The sequence below is a fragment of the Schistocerca gregaria genome, chromosome 9, assembly GCF_023897955.1.
Source record: "Schistocerca gregaria isolate iqSchGreg1 chromosome 9, iqSchGreg1.2, whole genome shotgun sequence".
Lineage (NCBI taxonomy): Eukaryota > Metazoa > Arthropoda > Insecta > Orthoptera > Acrididae > Schistocerca > Schistocerca gregaria.
In genome coordinates, this window is record NC_064928.1 from 139,556,156 (window position 1) to 139,579,537 (window position 23,382).

Genomic DNA, 23,382 nt, shown 5'->3' on the forward strand with positions numbered 1-23,382 from the left:
GGACTTAAGACTGACTACAGTAGCAAGGTTGAAATTATGTAATTTGCTGTGGTTACATAGATATTTAGAGACTAGCGTAGGATAGAGCAGCATACAGAGTTGGAGTAAAAACAGTGTTCATTGTTGACTGGAGACCAGTACAACTAAAACATGTCGTTGGAAGTTCACCAACATGTCGCAACATGTGAAGACACTTTCTTTGTGGCTACACTGCTAGTCACAAAAACATATGAGCTTACCTTGTTTGGAGTGGTATTATGAATGACACATCATTTGTGGAGGATTGGATAAAATATTTTACACACTGATGGACCACAGAACAAATATTGTACTCAGAAAGGCCTGGGTAGAACACATCAATGTTAGGCATGAAATATCTAAATATCAATGTGTGGCTACTAAAAAGTCAATCACATTTTCTTGAAAATGTATACAGATATTTGTCTTCGAAATATGGTCTTCAGGTACACCAGCATGCATGTCAGTACTCCAGAGTAAATAAAAAAATTTAATAAGACATTTTTTGCAATATGTAGAGCTTAATTACCTGTTTCATCTGTTGACTGATTGATACATTATTTCATACATAATAGCCCAATATGAAAATTACAAAACTGGAATTACTACTGTCACATAATGTTTACAACATAATGAATGATGCTGTTTGCTGTGGTATATTTTTACTGCTTCTGCTTATTAGGTGTTTACATCGGTTGTCAATGTATCAAACTGATAGCCTACATGTACTTTTTGAGTATTTAGCATTTTCGCTGTATTCTGATATTTAAAATGATTACTATTTTTGTCTTAAAGTTCCTCCTGAATCTAAAAAACAACTCTGAAATACTTTCAGAGTTTTTGACAATGACTTTATATGTTCTTAATGAGAATGGATATCCACGTACCTTGTGACTGAATGTTTTTACAGTTCTGAGGATGTGTCCATTGATAGTGTCATAATCAGACCCATAAAGAAGCGTATGTTGGCAATGCTTTCAAGTTATTGTGACAATAACAATGAAGGTGATTCTGTTCTTGTGAATGATTCATTTTGTCCTATGATAAAATGGCTGGTGAGAAACTGACAGTCGCGCACACTTGCTAGCATTTTGAATGTCATCCTGGGGTCATTACAAGCACATGAGCAAGGACAGTTCAGGCACCAAAGCATGTCATTGATGAGATATATGCCCCCCCCCCCCCCCCCCGCCGACAAACACCAATTGCTCTATGTATAAAATGGTGGTAAACATGAATTTTTGTGGGAAATTAAACGAAAATGGCCCAATTGTGCAACTGTTCTCTCCTATGATGCCTGCGGCTGTTGTCCTAAGCGCAGAATTAAAGATGGCGACCACAGCTCACTAACCCAGAGTTATGATACAAGCACCAGTCTAACAGTAGTGTCACAATCCAGGTCAGACCTGTCAGGCTATTTACCCTGAAGCACCAAAGAAAATGGTGTAGGTACATGTATTCAACTACAGAGATACGTAAACAGGCAGAATACAATGCTGCGGTCGGCAACACCTATATAAGACAACACGTTTCTGGCACAGTTGTTAGATCAGTTACTGCTGCTACAATGGAAGGTTATCAAGATTTAAGTGCATTTGAACATGGTGTTATTGACGGTACATGCGTGATGGGACACAGCATCACCGAGGTAGCGATGAAGTGGGGATTTTCCTGTACAATGATTTCACAAGTGTACCATGAATATCAGGAATCCAATAAAACATCAAATCCCCGTCATTGCTGTGACCAGAAAAATATCCTGCAAGAAAGGGACCAACAATTACTGAAAATAATCATTCAATGTGATAGAAGTGCAAACCTTCTGCAAATTGCTGCAGATTTCAATGCTGGCTCATCAACAAGCGTCAGTGTGAGAACCATTCAATGAAACTTCATTGATGTAGGCTTTTGGAGGTGAAAGCCCACTCGAGTCTATTGATGACTGCATGAAACAAAACTTTACACCTCGCCTGAGCCCATTGACACTGACATTGGGCTGTTGATGACTGGAAACATGTTGCTTGGTTGGACGAATCTCGTTTCAAATTCTATCGAGCGGATGCATGTGTACGAGAATGGAGACGACCTCACGAATCCATGGACCTTACTTATCAGCAGGGGAATACTCAAACTGGTGGAGGCTCTGTAATGGTGCGGGGCATGTGCAGTTGGAGTGAGATGGGACTCCTGATATGTCTAGGTATGACTCTGACAGGTGACATGTACACAAGATCCTGTCTGATCACCTGCATCCATTCCAGCAGGACAATGCGACACCCCACATGACCAGAATTGCTACACAGTGGCTCCAGGAACACTTTTCTGATTTTAAACACTTGCACTGCACACCAAACTCCCCAGACATGGGCATTACTGAGCATATCTGGGATGCCTTGCAGCGTGCTGTTCGGAAGAGATCTCCACCCCCTTGTACTCCTTCAGATTTATGGACACCCCTGCAGGATTCATTGTGTCAATTCCCTCAAGCACTACTTCAGATATTAGCTGAGTCGATGTCACCTAGTGTTGCACAACTTCTGCATATTCGCGGGGTCCCTAGATGATATTCGGCAGGTGTACCAGTTTCTTTGCCTCTTCAGTGTATAACTGCATAGAATTCTGGTATGCTGTCCCATAGCTGGAATACTGGCCTTGGCTCCATCACATCACAATCCACCTCAGAGCTGGTGGGCTATGTATAAAGGTAATAGAGTTCTGGTACACTGTTCCAGAGGTGGAAAATGAGGACACTCTGAAATGTTGCAATGCAGTTCCCACTTGTTGGGCTATTTATAAAAGTGTAGAATTCAAATAAATGATCACAATTGTGAGCATGCTGGAACAGGCGGTATGACATCAGAATCCAAGTTCTGGAATACTGGCATTATGATGTCACGAATGGAAGATGTTTGCTGCTGAGCTATTTTACATGTTTTTCCCCCAGCTACTATTCCCTCAGTGGTGTATGGTTACTGCCTACTGCTTCTCCTAACTGTAAGTTCAGCTCCATCCGAATCTTTATTTAAACAAATACCAGGAGTGACAGAACCTCTGCACACACACCCACACTGGCATCCTGAGTTACTGCACTAAGTTAAAGTGCAACCTGTATGCTGCATAGTAGTAACAATTATGTCTTCATTTAAACAAGTATCTTACCACGGAGAGCTCCCTATTACATGGCCATGAAGTTGATGATCGTCAGATCCGTCGACAAGACTGCCATAACCCCATCTGTAGTACCCATACTAAGAGCAAAGCTGCCCTAGAGTCATGCGACCGTGCACTTCTGACACCTCTGTAAAGGGAAAAACCACACGCATTCTACTGATTCAATAACCTAACGCAAAATGATGTATAGAAGTTCTGATTCCCAATGCTACTATGCTGTTGTGACAGCATTGCAGTAAGAGCCTGTGTGACTTGAATTAAAATGATGGGAAAGATGAAAAATGCAGAAAACACACTTACACTTTAACCTGAATGACAGGGAGTCAAAATTCACATAAGCTGAAAATAATATGCATGGATCCACGCATATGTTCTGCATGGAAATACTAGAGACGCATATTCATCCTCCTGGTGGTGGATACTTATGGGATGACTCTGATTCCTCCCCCCCCCCCCCCCCCATACACAAAAAGTTCTGGTACTGTGCTTGAAAAATTCACCAAAACATGTGTGAATGGACAGTGATTATTTCATTGGTAGTAACATGACCAACCACCAAATGGATTACATTATTTACATGTAGAATTGCACCCATCAAAGATGTGGCAACTATACAGGTATATGGCGGGTAGGTATGATCTTTTGTAACTGAATTACACATCTAAAGGTTCCCACTTCACATGTTCCACTATGCACACAACCCCACAGGATTTGTAAATGGAGTCAGCTAACATGCATACAGAAATCTGTCTTCCATCCATTTCTCCTGTGCTTTATGAGACCAAAGAATGATGACTCAGCTTTAATTACTCTATTGATTGACAAAGGGACAAATACTTAGATTTTCCACTTTCCAATCAGTCATAGGATTTGTATCTGTCACTTGCCATTTCTTACTACTCTGTTGGCATTAACACTGTAGTTATAAATCATACCTTATGCCATCTCCTTCTTCAGTCAGGCATTTTATAATTTCATGACTACAGAATTGTAAGTACTTTTGCAGTCTGTGAAATCAAGTTTCATGCAGACTGAATGTAACTTAACCACTATAGCAAATGAAATATTGTTAAATGCAGTTACTCGACCAGTTTGAAAAACTCCACAAACAGCTTACTGGCTTACAAATGCACAATATGGTCTCCTTACAACACAGTGGACATGTTGCAGAACTTTGTTACACAATCTACATCTCCATGCTGCACTCATGACATTAGAAGCCCCCACAGGAATTGTAAATGGAGACAGCTGACATGCATGCTGAATATCATTGCATGTATGTTGAACAACACGTGGCAGTACTATCTACTGAATTATCGGTGTTCCAATTTATGGTGCAAATCCAAAAATACAACAACTAGGAAACTGCAAGTTCGACACACATTTTGACGATTACTGCTGCACTCTTCAATCCAATCATAAGTTGTACAGAGTTTCAGGGAGAGCATAAGGGAACAATTGACAGGAATGGGGGAAAGAAATACAGTAGAAGAAGACTGGGTAGCTTTGAGGGATGAACTAGTGAGGGCAGCAGAGGATCAAGTAGGTAAAAAGACGAGGGCTAGTAGAAATCCTTGGGTAACAGAAGAAATGTTGAATTTAATTGATGAAAGGAGAAAATATAAAAATGCAGTAAATGAAGCAGGCAAAAAGGAATACAAACGTCTCAAAAATGAGATCGACAGGAAGTGCAAAATGGCTAAGCAGGGATGGCTAGAGGATAAATGTAAGAATGTAGATGCTTATCTCACTAGGGGTAAGATAGATACTGCCTACAGGAAAATTAAAGAGACCTTTGGAGATAAGAGAACCACTTGTATGACCATCAAGAGCTCAGATGGAAACCCAGTTCTAAGCAAAGAATGGAAAGCAGAAAGGTGGAAGGAGTATGTAGAGGGTCTATACAAGGGTGATGTACTTGAGGACAATATTATGGAAATGGAAGAGGATGTAGATGAAGATGAAATGGGAGATACGATACTACGTGAAGAGCTTTACAGAGCACTGAAAGACCTGAGTCGAAACAAGGCCCCCAGAGTAGACAACATTCCATTGGAACTACTAACGGCCTTGGGAGAGCCAGTCCTGACAAAACCCTACCATCTGGTGAGCAAGATGTATGAAACAGGCGAAATACCCTCAGACTTCAAGAAGAATATAATAATTTCAATCCCAAAGAAAGCAGGTGTTGACAGATGTGGAAATTACTGAACAATCAGTTTAATAAGCCACAGCTGCAAAATACTAACACGAATTCTTTACAGACAAATGGAAAAACTAGTAGAAGCCGACCTCAGGGAAGATCAGTTTGCATTCCGTAGAAATACTGGAAGACATGAGGATACTGGCCTTACGACTTATCTTAGAAGAAAGATTATGGAAAGGCAAATCTACATTTCTAGCATTTGTAGACTTAGAGAAAGCTTTTGATAATGTTGATTGGAATACTCTCTTTCAAATTCTAAAGGTGGCAGGGGTAAAATACAGGGAGCGAAAGACTATTTACAAGTTGTACTGAAACCAGATGGCAGTTATAAGAGTCGAGGGACATGAAAGGGAAGCAGTGGTTGGGAAGGGAGTGAGACAGTATTGTAGCCTCTCCCCGATGTTATTCAATCTGTATACTGAGCAAGCAGTAAAGGAAACAAATGAAAAATTCAGAGTAGGTACTAAAATCCGAGGAGAAGAAATAAAAACTTTGAGGTTCGCTGATGACATTGTTATTCTGTCAGAGACAGCAAAAGACTTGGAAGAGCAACTGAACGGAATAGACAGTGTCTTGAAAGGAGGATATAAGATGAACATCAACAAAACAAAACGAGGATAATGGAAGGTAGAGTAATTAAGTTGGGTGATGCTGAGAGTATTAGATTAGGAAATGAGACACTTAAAGTAGTAAAGGAGTTTTGCTATTTGGGGAGCAAAATAACTGATGATGGTCGAAGTAGAGGGGATATAAAATGTAGACTGGCAATGGCAAGGAAAAGCGTTTCTGAAGAAGAGAAATTTGTTAACATCGAGTATAGATTTAAGTGTCAGGAAGTCTTTTCTGAAAGTGTTTGTATGGAGTGTAGCCATGTATGGAAGTGAAACATGGACGATAAATAGTTTGGACAAGAAGAGAATAGAAGCTTTTGAAATGTGGTACTACAGAAGAATGCTGAAGATTAGATTGGTAGATCACATAACTAATGAGGAGGTATTGAACAGGATTGGGGAGAAGACAAGTTTGTAGCACAACTTGACTAGAAGAAGGGATCGGTTGGTAGGACATGTTCTGAGACATTGAGGGATCACCGATTTAGTATTGGAGGGCAGCGTGGAGGGTAAAAATCGTAGAGGGAGACCAAGAGATGAATACACTAAGTAGATTCAGAAGGATGTAGGTTGCAGTAGGTACTGGGAGACGAAGAAGCTTGCACAGGATAGAGTAGCATGGAGAGCTGCATCAAACCAGTCTCAGGACTGAAGACCACAACAACAACAACAGTTGGTATAGAACTAGCAATTGTAGTAGTAGTAGTAGGTCTCATGGCAAATTGAGACTGCAATAGGTTCCTAAATAGCTGCCAAGGATTCCCAGCCAGAAGTACATTGATCCACACACTCTTTTGATGGATGAGAGTGTTATTTTTAATTGACAATGATTTTTACTGTAGGTACACCTTGGTGTATTGAAAACCTGATACTGATGTAGGCAAAACACGCCCAACAATAAAAACATATATCAACAACAAGAATACCATAGAGTACACTTGCATATTAGCAACATCATCCAGCAAGTATTATCCTTACTTGTACAGATTTCACAAATTTTCTGGACAAATCTTATACTTCCCAACCATCAGAACACTTCAGAAGAAGTCTCTGCTATTAATTTCTAGCAATTTATTCACATGTGACATTCCAACACAGTAACAGTATTTCTATGACATCGTGCTACAAGTACAAATGTGCCTGGTTCTAAGTTTAAAATCATGACGTCTTTGAAGATGTCAGAGACCAAGATTGCTGACCTGTGATTCTGAGCACAGTCCAAAATAGTTGCTCCAATTCCTGAAGCATTGTGGCCATCTACCACCTCACCACTTGTGTTCTGTACACCATAGTGAAAGGTTGATCATCATCACGAGGCACCATCAGGCTTCTACCACCTCCACGCACAGTTGATTGTAAATATGATACCATTCCTCTCTCACACAGTGTTAATTATTCATTATGTTTGTATGTGTATGTTTGTGTTTTTAATTATTTTCTTTTATTTCTCCCTTAGTTCAACAGGTCCATGATGCAGACAATACAGTTCCTGATACATCTGAGCAGCAGCAGCAGGACATATCAAATACAGCATGCAGACATGCTCGCTAATTCAGCTCTTAAGATGTTTGAGTGAAAATCAAATACATTTGAGCAGCATACATTCTGAACCATTCCACCTGAAGCACTCAAAAGACTTTACTTGAGAAACATTTCACTAATGGAACACAGTTTGTTACAAGAGCTGACTACTGTCGACTTCTCCTCAGTAGTGTAATTTCAGATCACCAGTCAGGCACACACTTGATCCTACAACTGTCAGTTCGTCTGTTCTCATTAATAATCCATGATATCACAAAATACTTGAATGAGGACAAAATATGAGGCAAATCTCACAAACATACTAGATGCTTATAGAGGTACCATATCTGGTGTTCTGCCAAAATACATAGTTCCTGGGGCTCATAATATAGGAAGAATAACTACAAATCTGAAATCAAAATAGCAGATGCAGCATCAGATATATTGGAGCAGCATGCACAACTGGTTCCAGAGAAGCTCTATGAGACCTCGCTCTGGCAATGCATGCTATTTCTAGTATACATCCCCCTATATCGTTACCCTACTGACAGTGACCAGCAAGGGGATGTCTAAACCACAAGCACATTCCATCAGCTGTTTACAGCTATGCTACTCCCATACTAATACTATTTCAAGTCTACAAGCACATTTTGCACTACATTAGAATGCAACACTGTAAACCACATAGCAGAGTAATAGTATTTACATAATGTTACTCTACACCCACTAACCTGTAATGCATCTGTCCCACCAAGTGTCTTATAGTTCCCACTGTAATGACAGCTTAAGACAACCAATGACAAGTGCAGTTTATTTTGTAAATTAAATCATAAGTAATCCCATGTGTGGCTTTAATGCTCTAGAATAAAAATTCAAGAATTTTGATAAATAATACCTGAAACCGTCATGGTATATATATTTTCATGAAACAAAAGGTCTAAGAGCTATGTTTTCTGGTACAGTTTCTTGCAGTTTCTCCTGACATATGATTATTGCTAGGTATCTTCCTACCACATTCCTGTAGTGGTGGTACGAGTTTGCAAAACATTTGACTGTCAAGAAGATAGATATCCAACAAGGTAGTGAAACAGTGTTTAAAATCCTAATAATAATAAGCATGCAGGAGTGAGATAGGTGGGTTGACAAGAGGTAAGACAAAGTTACAGTCTTATTAACATACAGTTGATCATGAACATCGAAGCAAGAACTGAACCATGTAAGGTGTTTGAAGTTCATTCTAGTCCCCCTTTCTGCTACGAACATTTACCTATGAACAGGAGCATGTAGAAGAATGTAGCTCAAGTTTAAGTGAATAGTTGAGGAATGTCGTTGCTCAAAACTTTAAGTGTGTACAGGAGAGCCATGCAAGATGTCTTTGTCAGGGAACCCTAGAACAATCAAATCTCCCACCAAGTATGAAATGCATGCTGAGGGGTTTCGCCTGATTTCCATGTAGCCCACAATACATATGTCATGCATGACAGCAAAATGTGGCAATGTTTCACGACTTTGAAGGAGGACGTATAGATGTTTATGATACAGGTGGTTAGGGATGGATGATGATCTTGTTCAGCGAGTGGATTAGGCTATTTGAGAAATCTGTCAACAAAGAACAATTCAGAACAAGTGAAGAGGAATGTTGTCATCAGGCATTGTCCTTGTTTCTGAAAACGTTTGGCCACACACTGCAGCTGCAACAAAGATGCTTCTGCAGCATTTTTGGTGGGAAGTGATTGATCAGCCACCGTACAACCTGGACTTGGATTTCTCTGGTTTTCAGTTCTTTGCTCACATGAAATGTTGGCTATGAGAAGACTATTTCAGCACAGTCAAAGAGTTGCTGACCAGCGGAGAAAATTGGAAAGCACATGTAGCTGCTTTCTATGATGAGGGTATTGGAAAGTTGCTACTACACTGTGACAAATGTCTAAGTCAGAATGGCACCTATGCTGAGATGTAGCTGAAAGCTATGTAAATGAAGCTAAAAATGAAAGCTAAAAAATGAAATAAAGCAAAATGTTGCAAATAAAACATTTTTGATGTTCACGGTCATTGCCATTTAGCGACTGATGGAATCTTGGAGGAAAAAAGGCCTCATAGCTACCCTGATGTTTTCACAGTCTGTGAACAGAAATAAATTTGAACAGATTTGGTCATTCTGTCACTTTAACGACAGCATGAAACTGAGTAACAGCTCTGGAAGACTTTTTAAAATTCAACCTGTGCTGGATTATTTCCTCAGTAAATTTGGGACACGGAGATGATTTGGTAAAGCAGACATATGAGATTTTGAATGTACAACCCTGCAAAGATTACAAACTATGGTTTATTTGTTAGGATGGTGTGTGTGAGTGACACAAGCTACATCTGCAATCTAGAGTTTTACACTGGCGAAGGGAAGAAATTGGAAGACACTGTTCTCTCAATTCTTGGCTGTTATCTTGGTGTGTGGCGCCATATCAACCAGGATAATTAATATAATAGTACCTCTACTGCAGATTTACTATTGAAAAACCAAACAAGAGTCTGTGGTACTATTAGGGTTAACAGAAGTTCACCCCAAACTTTGAAAGCTAAAGTAACAAGAATGAAGAAAGATGACAGATTTATTTAGCAGAGGCAACATTCTTTTCCTTGTATGGAAAGACAAGTAAGATGTCAGAATGATATAAATAATTCATGACACTTCTGTGTCAAACACATGAAAGAAAAATAGAAAAACTGGAGAGTATTTATTGAAGTTTGTGTGTGTAAATCTATACAATACTCACATGAAATGAGCTGAATGGGCGATCAGTACTTTTCTTACTAACCTGTTCTAAGGAAATCGATGAAATGAACAAAAATGTTGTCCTTTATCTAGTCGAGTGTCGACCTCTCAATTCTTTTGGAATTTACAATGCTCTGAACCAGAGAAAAAAACAAATACAGCTAGTTTGTCATTTCGGTGGTGAAATACTGGGTTAGTGATGATTGTAATGAAGGCTCTCCAGGCAGGGACAGAGATTTGCCCAGTGCATCCCCTAGTGGAGCAGCAAGAGCACTACATGAAGATCTACTTGGCAGGCAGTCGGATGACAAGAAGCAGCATGAAGCTGTATTCATTTCAAACAATGGAAGACAGAAATTTCCTACCAAAGGTTGTAGAGTTTGAGCTGCCTGCAGGAAAAAAAAAAAGAAAAGAAAAAAATAATAATTTGAAAGAAGACATATTCTCAAATTTTGTGCAGTTCTGCTTCATAGAGGGAAATTTTTTATACAGTATCATACATTAAAAAAATACTAGACTCAAAGATAACTACAATATGAAAAAAAAAATAGTAACCGTAAAGAATAAGCTACCTTGATAACTCAAATCAAAGGGCTCAGTCATAATATTTGCAAATTGTCTTTGTGTGTTAATGAAATGCTTAGTGTATTGTAATAATAATATAAATTATAACAAAGTAATACATCATCAAATGTGTAGTGAACAAATACAAGTATTTTTTGTTTGTGCAATATTCAGGGTGATTATAATTAAAGTTAAACATTCAAACCACTGTAGAAATAACACCATTGGTCAAAATGATGTCAAATTGCAGTGAAATATTATTGGAGAAGGGAAAATATGTATGGCAGAAGAAAAATAAATAGTTACAAAATGTAGCAATAGATGACACTTTAAGCATCATAATTTAATAGTGGGTGACTACAAATGACAAATGAATCATACAGCAATGCCTAAGGTGCACATTTGACATTAAACAAACTGTATTCATCAGTGTGCATGGGTGTACAGGTGTGATACCGTTAGTTATATAAGCCCATCCACCACGGCAAGGTCATATCATATCAAATGGGAAAAATCAGTTTTTAACTCTTCTGAGACCAAAAACCACATAAAAAGCATCGCTCACATCAGTTTTTAACTGTCCTGAGGCCAAAAACCGCATAAAATGCATCAATCACGTCGGTTTTTAATTGTCCTGAGGCCAAAAATGACAAAAAAAGCATCAATCAAAATCAAATCGGATTATTAATTTCTGTGAGACTGGTACAAAACATGTTTAATATGCTGTCCACCATTTCCTGCAACAAGTTAAAATCTAGAAACAACATGTTCCACAACTAATCGAAGTGTTTCCAGGGTCACGTTCAGATTGTGTTGAGCAATGTGTGCCTTCAATGCAGCTAAGTTTGCAATTAAAACACTGAATACAACATCTTTCAGATAGTCAGAAGTCACATGGATTTAGATCAGGTGATCGGGATGGCCAGGCTGTAGGGAAATGGTGCTTCAGCAGCTGCTTAACTGGATTTGCAATGTGCGCAGGTGTGCCATCTTGCATAAAAATGATCCCATCCATGCTGTTGGAGAGCCGGAATGACTTGGTTGTGTAAGAGACACTCATAGCGCTTACCAGTGATGGTACAGGTAACAGGACCGGAAGCACTTGTCTTTTCAAAAAACTATGGCCCTATGATAAATGATGCCGTAAACCTGTACGATACAGTGACCTTTTCAGGATGAAGTGGTGCTGGTTGATTTGTGTGTGGATTTTCCATTGCCCATATTTGACAATTCTGTGTATTGACATATGCTGTCAGATGTATGTGGACTTTGTCTGTCAAAATCTTCCACGGCCAGTCATTGTCCACTTCCATGTGAGCAAAATATTCTAAACCAAAGGTCTCTCTTGTTGGCAGGTCAACAGGAAGCAACTCCTGCACATGGGTAATTTTGAATGGATAGCAAAGAAGGAAAGGAGGCTGTTTCATAGGATTTCACACACTGTGCTCACGGGTATGCCAAATGTTCAGGCAATTCTCCGTGCATTACACGTTTGTGCACCACCACTTGTCTCCTCCTTGTCTCCTCCTGCATTGCAATGGCCACTGCTCCCACTGGTGTCAAAACAATTCATTTCCTCCTTCTACCAGGTTGCACACCAAAAGAACCCATCTTTTCGAATTCCTGAATCATTTTCTCCAGACCCACAGCAATCATCAGACTAATGACTTTTTTCAAACTATTTAGTGTGCAGAACTTTTTCAGAGTGACTGGTGCAGTCATCATTCTTGTAATACAGCTTTACAAGCAGAGGGCGATCCTGCCTTGAGACAATCTTGGTAAACATTGCAGATGCGAAAGAAGCGAAAGCTGTGTACTCGGCATGTTTATACCAACTTCAATAGGTCGTATGCATGACAGGTGGTTTCATTTACATGTTCTGACACATACAGCACCATCTATTGATCAATTTTCACACTTTTTTTCTTTTGCCATACATTTCCCCCTTCCCCAATAATATTCTGTTGCAATTAGACATCATTCTGACCAGTGGTGCTATTTTTACAGCATTTTGAAAGCTTAACTTTAATTATAATCACCCTGTAATACATTTATTGTTTTGCACACCAATATGTTGGATTATGGTAATTATTTTTAAATTTTGTTTATAATTTCATTGCTATTACAGTTTATAAAAGGTAGCAGTTGAATGCTTGCATTAAAAATTATTGTTTCACAATGTGGACAAACATTTTACGCTCAAACAACGAAACTTTACAATGAAAAAGATACAGGGTTGAAGAAGTGTAAATTTGTTTTATGGTTATATGCAAAAACAAACACAGCTGGCCAAAAAAACACCCTTTAATCTTTTTTTGGGGCAGTTGTTTGACTATGCAAATGACCTGCAAGAAAGGTAAGGTATGTGGGCCACATGCAAATTATGCAGAATATAATACGCAGCTACTGTGGTAATATGGAATAAAATATGCAGTCTTCATGTGTTTGTAATGTAACTTACTCAATATGCAACCTTCAATTCATCCAAACATATCAATCTTTTGCAAGTCTGAGTATTTGTGTTGGATCATTTGCAAGAGCTGAATATAGGGAAACACAAGATATCACACAAAGATGGTTTAACTGATCTCAAATTTCATTTCTGAGTCCAAATATATAAACATCTTGCTGCTCTGGTAAAAGTCTCACTCACTGGGAATCAATTTTATTTTGAATATTTTACACATAACCCACATGACCAACCATACTCGGCAAATCACAATGAACTGCAAAGAAGAGTATACTTCCAACTGTATTTCTATCACCTATTAGTGTTTATTCTTGTTCCATTCATGTGTCGTGCATGGTAAAAATGATCACTACAATGTCTCTGTGTGTGCAGTGATTGGTATAATCTTGTCTTCACAGAGGTATGAGCGTGATATAAAGAGAGCTTAAAATATCTACAGGGAATCTTCAGTTAATATTGGCTCTGGAAACATTGTAAATAGGCTGTCAATGGAAATTTGGTATTTATCTGCATCTACGTCTACATACATACTCCGGAAAACACTGTACGGTGCAGGGCAGAGGGTACCTTGCACCACTACCAGTCATTTCCAATCCTGTTCCACTTGCAAATAGAGCAAGGGAAAAACGGTTGTCTAAAAGCCTCCATACGACTCCTAATTTCTCGCATCTTATCTTCATGGTCCTTACTTGAAATGTATGTTGTGGCAATGGAATCATTCTGCAATCGGCCTCAAATGCTAGTACTCTAGATTTGCACAATAGTGCCTCATGGAGAGACTGTCATTATCCCTACAGGATCTCCCATTAAAGTTCACTAAGCATTTCTGAAAAACTCACATGTTAGTCATACCTAGCAGTAACGAAACTAGAAGCCTGCCTTTGAATTGCTACAATATCTGTCTGTTGTAGATCCCAACAATCAGACAGTTCTCAAGAATGGGTCACAATAGCGCACTATGGGGAGCTACACTATCCCAAAATTCTCTCAATAAAACGAAGTCAAGCATTCGCCTTCCCTACTATCAATCTGATATGCTGATTCCATTGATACATCTTTGCAACATTATGCTTGAATATTTAATCAAAGTGACTGCCTCAACCTGTAGCCTATTAATGCTGTATTCTAATGTTACAGGACTTCTTTTTCCTATTCATCCACTTTAACTTACATTTTTCTACATTTAGAGCAAGCTACCATTCATCACATTAACGAGAAATTCTGTGTACATTTTGTATATTCCTAGTCAGTCAATGATGCCATCTTCCCATACACCACAGTGTCCACAGCAAACAGCTGTAAATTGCTGTTCACACTGTCTGTCAGGTCATGCTTCCCTGGGGCACTCCTGACAATAGCCTTCTTCTAGGGGACCGCGTACTGGGTTCTTTTACTTAAGAAGTCTTCGAGCCACTCACATACCTGGAAACGTAAACTGTGTGCTCAGACCTTCATCAAATGGTTTCCAAAAAAAAAAAAAAAGAATATCTAATCTGCCTGTTGTCCTCCATCCACATGAGAAAAGGGCAAACTGAGTTTTGCATAAGTGATGCTTTCTAAATCTGTGCTGAACTGTGAACAGAAGCTTTTCTGTCTCAAGGAAATTGATTCTATTCGATCTTGGAATATGTTCAGGAATTCTACAGCAAACTAATGTTAATTATTAATTATATTGGCCAGTTCTTTTACCTTTCTTATTTAAAGGAGTTGTCACCAGCACTTTTTTCCGTTCACTTCGGACATTTTCCTGGGCGAGAGATTAGCAATAAATGCAGACTAAGTAAGAGGCCAATACTGCAGAGTACTCTGAAATGTAATAAATAACCAAGCTCAGCTGGAACCCACTTCGGATTTACAAATTTTTGAGTTGCTTCTCTGTGCCACAGATGTCATTTTGTATGTGTTTCATGCAAGGGTCTGTACAGCAGTACGATCCTCTTGCATGAATTATTTCTTAAATGTGAAATTTAAAACTTCAGCCTTCCTTCTGCAGTCTTTGGGATGGACAGAAGCCTTAGTGATTTTACACATGACCAGAATTTTCTCAGGTTCTTGGCAATATCTTTCGTTCAGGTACTGTATGATGGTGGAAGTTGATGTGTGCTTTGCGCATTGCCCTTCTTAGCGATGCAGGAATTTCTACTAACTTTCACCTGTCAACAATCTCTGCAATATTTTTTGGACTGACAGTGCAGCAGCTCTATTTCCTCAGCATATTTCAAATTTGATTATTAAACCACAGAATGTCATTTCCATCCTTAATTCATTTACTTGGCACATACATTTCCAAAGAGTGATTTATAATTTGTTTAAACTTTGCCCATAATCCCTCTATATCTGTCCATCTGGAGCTAAATGAAGTCCACTCATTATCTAAGTGCAATGTTAACAACTGCTTATCTGCTTTTTGTAGCGTAAACAATCTCCACACCTTTTTGAGAGGTTTATTAACATTAGTAACCATTGTCACTATGAAGACTTCATCAGGCCTGTTTGTACCAGCACAGTCTAAAATATTTCCAATGTGTGTGGGTTGTCTAACGAGTTGATCAAGGAAGTTTTTGGAAAACATGATCAGTAGTACATTGCAAGACTGACTGACTGTACCACCTGCAGTGAATCCATAGACATCCCAGTCTATACTCAGTAGGTTAAAGTCGTCAACAACCAGTATTGTATGATCTGGGTATTTATGTGCTACTAAACACAGACTTTCTTTGAATGACCCTAGAACTGTCACAGCAGAATCGGGAGGCCGGTAAAAACATCAATCAATTAGTCTGGTTCCACCTAGACATGTTACATGTAACCTGACAACTGCTGTCACACTCAAGTTCGAACTCAATATTTTTGTCCAATACAATGAACACACCCCCTCGTACAGCATCCTCAAGTGTCAGCCAGTATAGATTTTTCAATATATCCACAACCCTCTCCTGCAAGTAAAAAGAAAAATGGGAAACAGAATTTCTGTTGCCATTCCTTGTATACCTTCAGTATACTCTGTTAGTCACATCTGGTATGGGTCTCATACATTTAATACTGTATTTGCAACATTTAAGTGTTTTCTGAGGAATTTCTTTGGCAGACAGATTGCATTTTCTGAGTACCCTATCAATCGACTAAATCCTACCACCTGCATTACCTATGGATGAGCCTATGTAACCACTCCATTTCCTGCTCCCACCAATTATTACACCCACATATTTGAATGAGTTGACTGATTTCAACTAAGACTCGTTGATATTGTGCTTGTTTCTGCATTTTGAGGAATGCACAGTTTTACATTTGAAGCAAGTTGCCAACCTTTGCAACAGTTCTAAATCTTATCAAGGACAGAATGATTTTTTGTGTAGACTTTTCAAGACAGTACTTCCACATAAATAAATAACTGGATCAGCTGCAAACTGTATTGTCACTTTTAATATTGTCTTTCAAGTGATTAATACACTTCTGGAAATTGAAATAAGAACACCGTGAATTCATTGTCCCAGGAAGGGGAAACTTTATGGACACATTCCTGGGGTCAGATACATCACATGATCACACTGACAGAACCACAGGCACATAGACACAGGCAACAGAGCATGCACAATGTCGGCACTAGTACAGTGTATATCAACCTTTCGCAGCAATGCAGGCTGCTATTCTCCCATGGAGACGATTGTAGAGATGCTGGATGTAGTCCTGTGGAATGGCTTGCCATGCCATTTCCACCTGGCGCCTCAGTTGGACCAGCGTTCGTGCTGGACGTGCAGACCGCGTGAGACGACGCTTCATCCAGTCCCAAACATGCTCAATGGGGGACAGATCTGGAGATCTTGCTGGCCAGGGTAGTTGACTTACACCTTCTAGAGCACGTTGGGTGGCACGGGATACATGCGGACGTGCATTGTGCTGTTGGAACAGCAAGTTCCCTTGCCGGTCTAGGAATGGTAGAACGATGGGTTCGATGACGGTTTGGATGTACCGTGCACTATTCAGTGCCCCCTCGACGATCACCAGAGGTGTACGGCCAGTGTAGGAGATCGCTCCCCACACCATGATGCCGGGTGTTGGCCCTGTGTGCCTCGGTCGTATGCAGTCCTGATTGTGGCGCTCACCTGCACGGCGCTAAACACGCATACGACCATCATTGGCACCAAGGCAGAAGCGACTCTCATCGCTGAAGACGACACGTCTCCATTCGTCCCTCCATTCACGCCTGTCACGACACCACTGGAGGCGGGCTGCACGATGTTGGGGCGTGGGCGGAAGACGGCCTAACGGTGTGCGGGACCATAGCCCAGCTTCATGGAGACGGTTGCGAATGGACCTCGCCGATACCCCAGGACCAACAGTGTCCCTAATTTGCTGGGAAGTGGCGGTGCGGTCCCCTACGGCACTGCGTAGGATCCTACGGTCTTGGCGTGCATCCGTGCATCGCTGCGGTCTGGTCCCAGGTCGACGGGCACGTGCACCTTCCGCCGACCACTGGCGACAACATCGATGTACTGTGGAGACCTCACGCCCCATGTGTTGAGCAATTCGGCGGTACGTCCACCCGGCCTCCCGCATGCCCACTATACGCCCTTGCTCAAAGTCCGTCAACTGCACATACGGTTCACGTCCACGCTGTCGCGGCATGCTACCAGTGTTAAAGACTGCGATGGAGCTCCGTATGCCACGGCAAACTGGCTGACACTGACGGCGGCGGTGCACAAATGCTGCGGAGCTAGCGCCATTCGACGGCCAACACCGCGGTTCCTGGTGTGTCCACTGTGCCGTGCGTGTGATCATTGCTTGTACAGCCCTCTCGCAGTGTCCGGAGCAAGTATGGTCGGTCTGACACACCGGTGTCAATGTGTTCTTTTTTCCATTTCCAGGAGTGTGTACAACATCAACAATAAGTGTTCAAATACACTTCTATGAGGTCTGCCTGAATTTGCTTCTATTCCTGTCACTGAATATCCATCCAAGACAACATGCTGTGTCTAATCTATTAAAAAATATTCAGTCCAGTCACAAGTTTCATTTATTAGTTGATAAGATCTTTCTTTCACTAGTATGTGGTACTGTGGGATGGAATCACATGATTTTCAGAAATTAATTAATATTACAATCCCCTGGTTAAAGTTTACTATAGCTTTCAAGATGAATTGAGAGAGTGTTGGTTGACATAGATGAAATCACTGTCTTTGATGTATCTCATTACATTTGAGTTCACGTGTGTATATTTGTAAAACTAGTCCATATAGTAAAGGGTAAATCAGCTGTAAAATCTTCATACAATCTTACAGAAACTTCATGAGTTCCTAGGGCATTGATAAACTTTTATGGTTTCAGCTGTTCTCTGCATTACTGAAACTATTATCACTATTCTTGCAGTGGTGAAAGTAATATTCTGTTGCAGTACGGTGAAATTTTCCACATTAAAGGAACATATGAAAATCGATTTCAGCATTTCTGCTCTTGTCATTCTTTGATTCTTGTGTCATCAGTAAGTGTCTGGACAGTAAATTTGTTACCACTGTCTTAAAAAGGAGCAGAATGGCTTTGGCCTTGGTGAGCAGACTTCCTAAAAGAGTCTGTTATGGGTCACAGCTGAGGGTTCACTCATTGCCCTTCAGACAATCAAACATGTTTAATTCCACATCTCGCTATCTATAACCCTCCCTCTACCTATAACCCTCCCTCCCTCCGTTTGTACCTGTTATGCAGCAGTCACTCTTTCCTTAGGAGTTTCTTTAAAAAATTGTAGGGTATGGAGGGTTCATTCCTTCACAAACAGTTTTGCTATATACATATCTATCCCCTCCTTGGTTAACTGCAAAGTACATATAAAACATAGGGATTTATTCTTGACACCAAAACCTATAAAATCTTCATATGAACATGGGTCCAAAAACCTTTCAGTAGGGAGCTATGAAAGTATTTTGTTACTCATGACTAAAGATTGATACATTTACCCAACACATTTACATTTACAGAAATTGTTCAAAATGCTCATCTCTTGCTTTCACGCTTCCTTTGAGCCTCTATTCCATACTCGGTGGAAAACTCCTGCTGTCTTCGTTATTTGGTCAAATCTATTTTGGATGCTATCCCTCAAGACATGTTGAATATGCTAATGGTTCTTAATACCTACAGAGCAAAAAATCCACTGTATTTGAACCTGGCAATTGGTTGGCAATGCAGTAGGTTCCCTGTGACCAATGCACCTCTTTCGAAACTGTTTACTGAGATACTGGCAAATTATACATGTCAAGTGAGGTTGAGCATCATCATATACAAACAACATTCATTGGATGACATCTAGAGGTTTATCAATAAATGAATTAAGCAACTCATGTCTGAGAAAATACAGATATATTTGTGCTGTAAGGCATTGCTGAAAGAAGTAGTGAACAAAGAATCAGTCAAGAATGATCCCACCCAACATGTCAATGTCCATCTTGTCACATTCCATGAGGGTTTTCATACACCCAGATGTAGTTCTTATGACAACTGAAAAACCCATCACTTGGAAAGCTAGCCTCATCAGTGAATAATCTATGTGCCAAGAGCTGAAGAAACACCACACACTGCCCTATTATGTGTAGACAGAAAGTTCTTAGCTGAAAGGCTGACCCATTTAAACCTTGAATCCCTTGAAGATTATATGGGTATAAAAGATTTTCATGCAGAATGCTCCAACTGTCATGGAATTAATGCCTTCTCTTCTCACAACTCTACCAATACTTGTTGATGGAGTTTCATTCACAGTATGAAGAATTTGTTCTTCATGCTCAGGCATTCACATAGTACACGGTCTCCCGCCATTTGCAATTATCTTTTCAAATGAGACTGCCTCTTGCAAATCTTGGTAGAGTAGTACTAATGTTCTTGTGAGAGATAACTGCCTCTCATGGCAACAATGAGCTCAAATTTAATATACTGCCTCCACAGTCCCATCTGCTAGGCTGTACACGCAATTTGTATCCAACATTACAAACACTGAATACAACATTGTGATGGAAAGTACTTTAAAACAGAACAAACAGACAAAATACACAGATACCATGAACAACTGTAAGCATGAATATGAGCGAAAATGCACATCTGAGGGAAATTACACTATTGGGTGTAAATACAGTGAATTCCTTACATACCTTCCTATCAAAAGATTTTTAGGTCCATAATCATATGGTCATGCTGAGTGTTTTGATGTCAAGAATAAATCCCTAAAGATTTTGACACGCTTTTATACACTTCGCATTCTTCTACACACCTGCAACATTATGAACTGATGTCTTGCAAAGACAAAGGAGCAGTGGGGGTGGTGGGAGGTATGGAGTTTATTTTGACAGCAAGAGCTGCTGGGCCAGCAATGGCTAGCAGCCAAGAAAGCGAGCAGCTACAAGAAACAGCTTGCCACTAGGGTCATGTCTCACCTTGTGGATGGGGAAGCAACCATTGGGGGCAATGTAAATGAAGATAAAGGGACCTCAAATGCAGGCACTGTGTGCCGATTCCAATATGGCTACAATAATTCAGTAAAATTATGTTCCACAGCCTATCATCATGATACCATAAAACTCACCATGGATATTGTGAGGCTGAGACATCACAGAATGAAATAGTTCATAACTGTATAGCAGTTAATACAAATTGTTACATTTCTTTACAGTTAAGAATTTTACTATAGAAAAAATGAAACTGAAATTCCACATACACTTTTAAATCACAATAAAATATATGAGAAATGAGATAAAAGATGTAAATCTCATCTATCACCATAATAAAACCACACTTTAATTATTTTAGCCATATCAAAAATTACAGCTGATTTAATTACAGTATGTCTACCACAATGTGCCAGTATTCAGTCTCCCAGAGAACATGAATTAACCTGATATATTTCCCGTGACAACTATTTAAAATTTAAACTATTAGTTGGTTTCTCAGTTATTCAAATAGTCATTAATAAAATCATGAATAAACCTGAAATAGTACAAGCTCTCCATAATAAGAAAGCACAAATTTATAGATGGTGGAGAAAGCTGGCCACCATTGTTTACTAAATTAACAAACTTCATTTGTGTTATGAAAAACATGTATGAACATGATTTACATTTTAATTAATGTTTTAGCGTTCTGCTGAACTTCTAATATCTGGAGAGCTCACAAAATGACTGTCAACATGAGGCAACTATTTTTATTTAATCTGTATGCACCACATCAGACCAAATATTTCAAGACTCAATTAATGAGCAAGCAAGAAAAGTTAAGATGGTGGTTGAAATGTTTCAGATAGTCTATTTAGTTTCCCCCAATTGAATGCAACCCACAGAACATTCATAACATATGTGAGACTGTTAGAAAAGTCTTTCTTTGGGATGTTGTTCAACTTCCACTTCACACTGCTCTGAAAGTTGGCTATGTCATCAATATGTTGATCCTCCTTGTGAATTTTGGTATTTAGTTGTTTTGTGATACATTTGCATAGATAACACCGACTGTCATCACCTGTGATGATTCTATCCAGAAAACTCTTGTCTGCATGTTGCATTTCAATCAAGTCACAGCAAGTCTCCACATATCACTCACCACATGCTCATACTCTGCATCTGACACGGCAGTGCCTGAAAGTTAGCTGGAGAATTTGGTTATGTTGGTCAGCTTGGTTTTGTTGAACTTCTCCACAAAATACAGATATTCATGTGGATGTATTCGTTTCTTCATTATGGACTGAAATTTATTGGGAATGGAGCCTGAGTGAGATGTAAATGCCCATGACACACTATTCCATCTTAGTGAGCCATGAAGTGCAGCAATATCATCTTGGTGATTCTCTTCAAAAACTAAACATATTTCTCTGTGCTGTCTAGCAGGATACTAAACTGATCATGGTGCAGGCTGAAATAAGTCAAGGGCTCCACAAGGAAGTGAACATTATACCCATTTAAATTAGCGATGAAAACAGGTATGGGAAATGGTAATTCAAGCTGCATTAATTGTGGGCAGTACCATGTTATTTGTCAGTTACATTGCAATGACCCCTTCACAGTGTTTCAGCTTTATTAGCTAATGGCACCCCACAAGTATAGCAATCAACAGTATGTGTGTATTGTAGCAATCAACTGTGTACTTGTACTGTGATCTACCGTTTTGCAAGGTTTTCAAGCTCAGAGACCAACCACATTGCAAGATCATCCCCAACGTATGACAGAAAATTATTACAATTCGAATCAGATGCACATACAGTTTAATAAAACTGCCACAACAAGTAAATGTTATTTTTGGAGCAGTGGGGTCACCCTCAAAGTCTGCCACAGTAGCGAGAATGCGCACAAAGTCAGCATATACAACAAAGGGTACTTTCTCCTTGTAGAGAGAATCCTTTAACTTGAGGAATTTATATGACTCAATGGCTATTTCTGCAAGTATCAGGTCCTGTGTAGAGCAGTTCACCAGATGCTCTATTTGCTTGCTTGTAGTAAACCAGTTCAGGATCCTATAGCAAAAATGCCATTCATGACTGAGTTTACTGAACTGAGGGCAAAGAAAGAAGGCTACTAATGATAAAGTTTTCTTGCATTATCGGCTGAGTCAAGGAATCGTCCTGCAGAAATTTATCGGAAGTTTGCCACAGAAATGACATGCTGACTCAGCTGATAAAGGGAGAAAACTTCATCATCAAGACTTCCAAGAAAGCCTGAATTCCCATATAAGGCAGTACATGTTTTTTGATCTAGAAGTAGTGCTCCTTCTGATCCTTGGAAATGTTATGCACGCTGACCACCAATTTTGATGAAGTATGACATGTACAATAATAGATACATTGGATTTCGGCATCTTAAATTACAGATATCCTGAAGGCTTATGGGACACTCAATACCATCATGTTTATAATACCTACGAATATCCACTTGGCACTTACTGGTATGTTCAGGATTTTGTTTAATTTTTCTCTCACAAGCCATAAGTGACTATGGACTACACAAAACATGAAATGCCATCGTTGTTTTGGACATTAATAACGCCTTTTTTACCAGCTGCACCCTTGTGAGAGGAATGTGGGAAGATCCCA

General features: G+C 39.6%; 1 protein-coding gene across 11 annotated transcripts in view; it reads right to left on the reverse strand.

The window, feature by feature from the left end:
* LOC126291722 (uncharacterized) overlaps window positions 1-23,382 on the reverse strand; it is a 144,283-nt gene that overhangs the window by 21,255 nt on the left and 99,646 nt on the right. The window contains exon 6 of one of the 11 annotated variants that reach the window (XM_049985388.1): window positions 8,259-8,310. The exons of the other annotated variants lie outside the window; for them this stretch is intronic. Coding sequence (XP_049841345.1) covers window positions 8,259-8,310 — 52 coding nt within the window. The remainder of the gene's footprint in view (window positions 1-8,258; window positions 8,311-23,382) is intronic. 11 annotated transcript variants of the gene reach the window in all.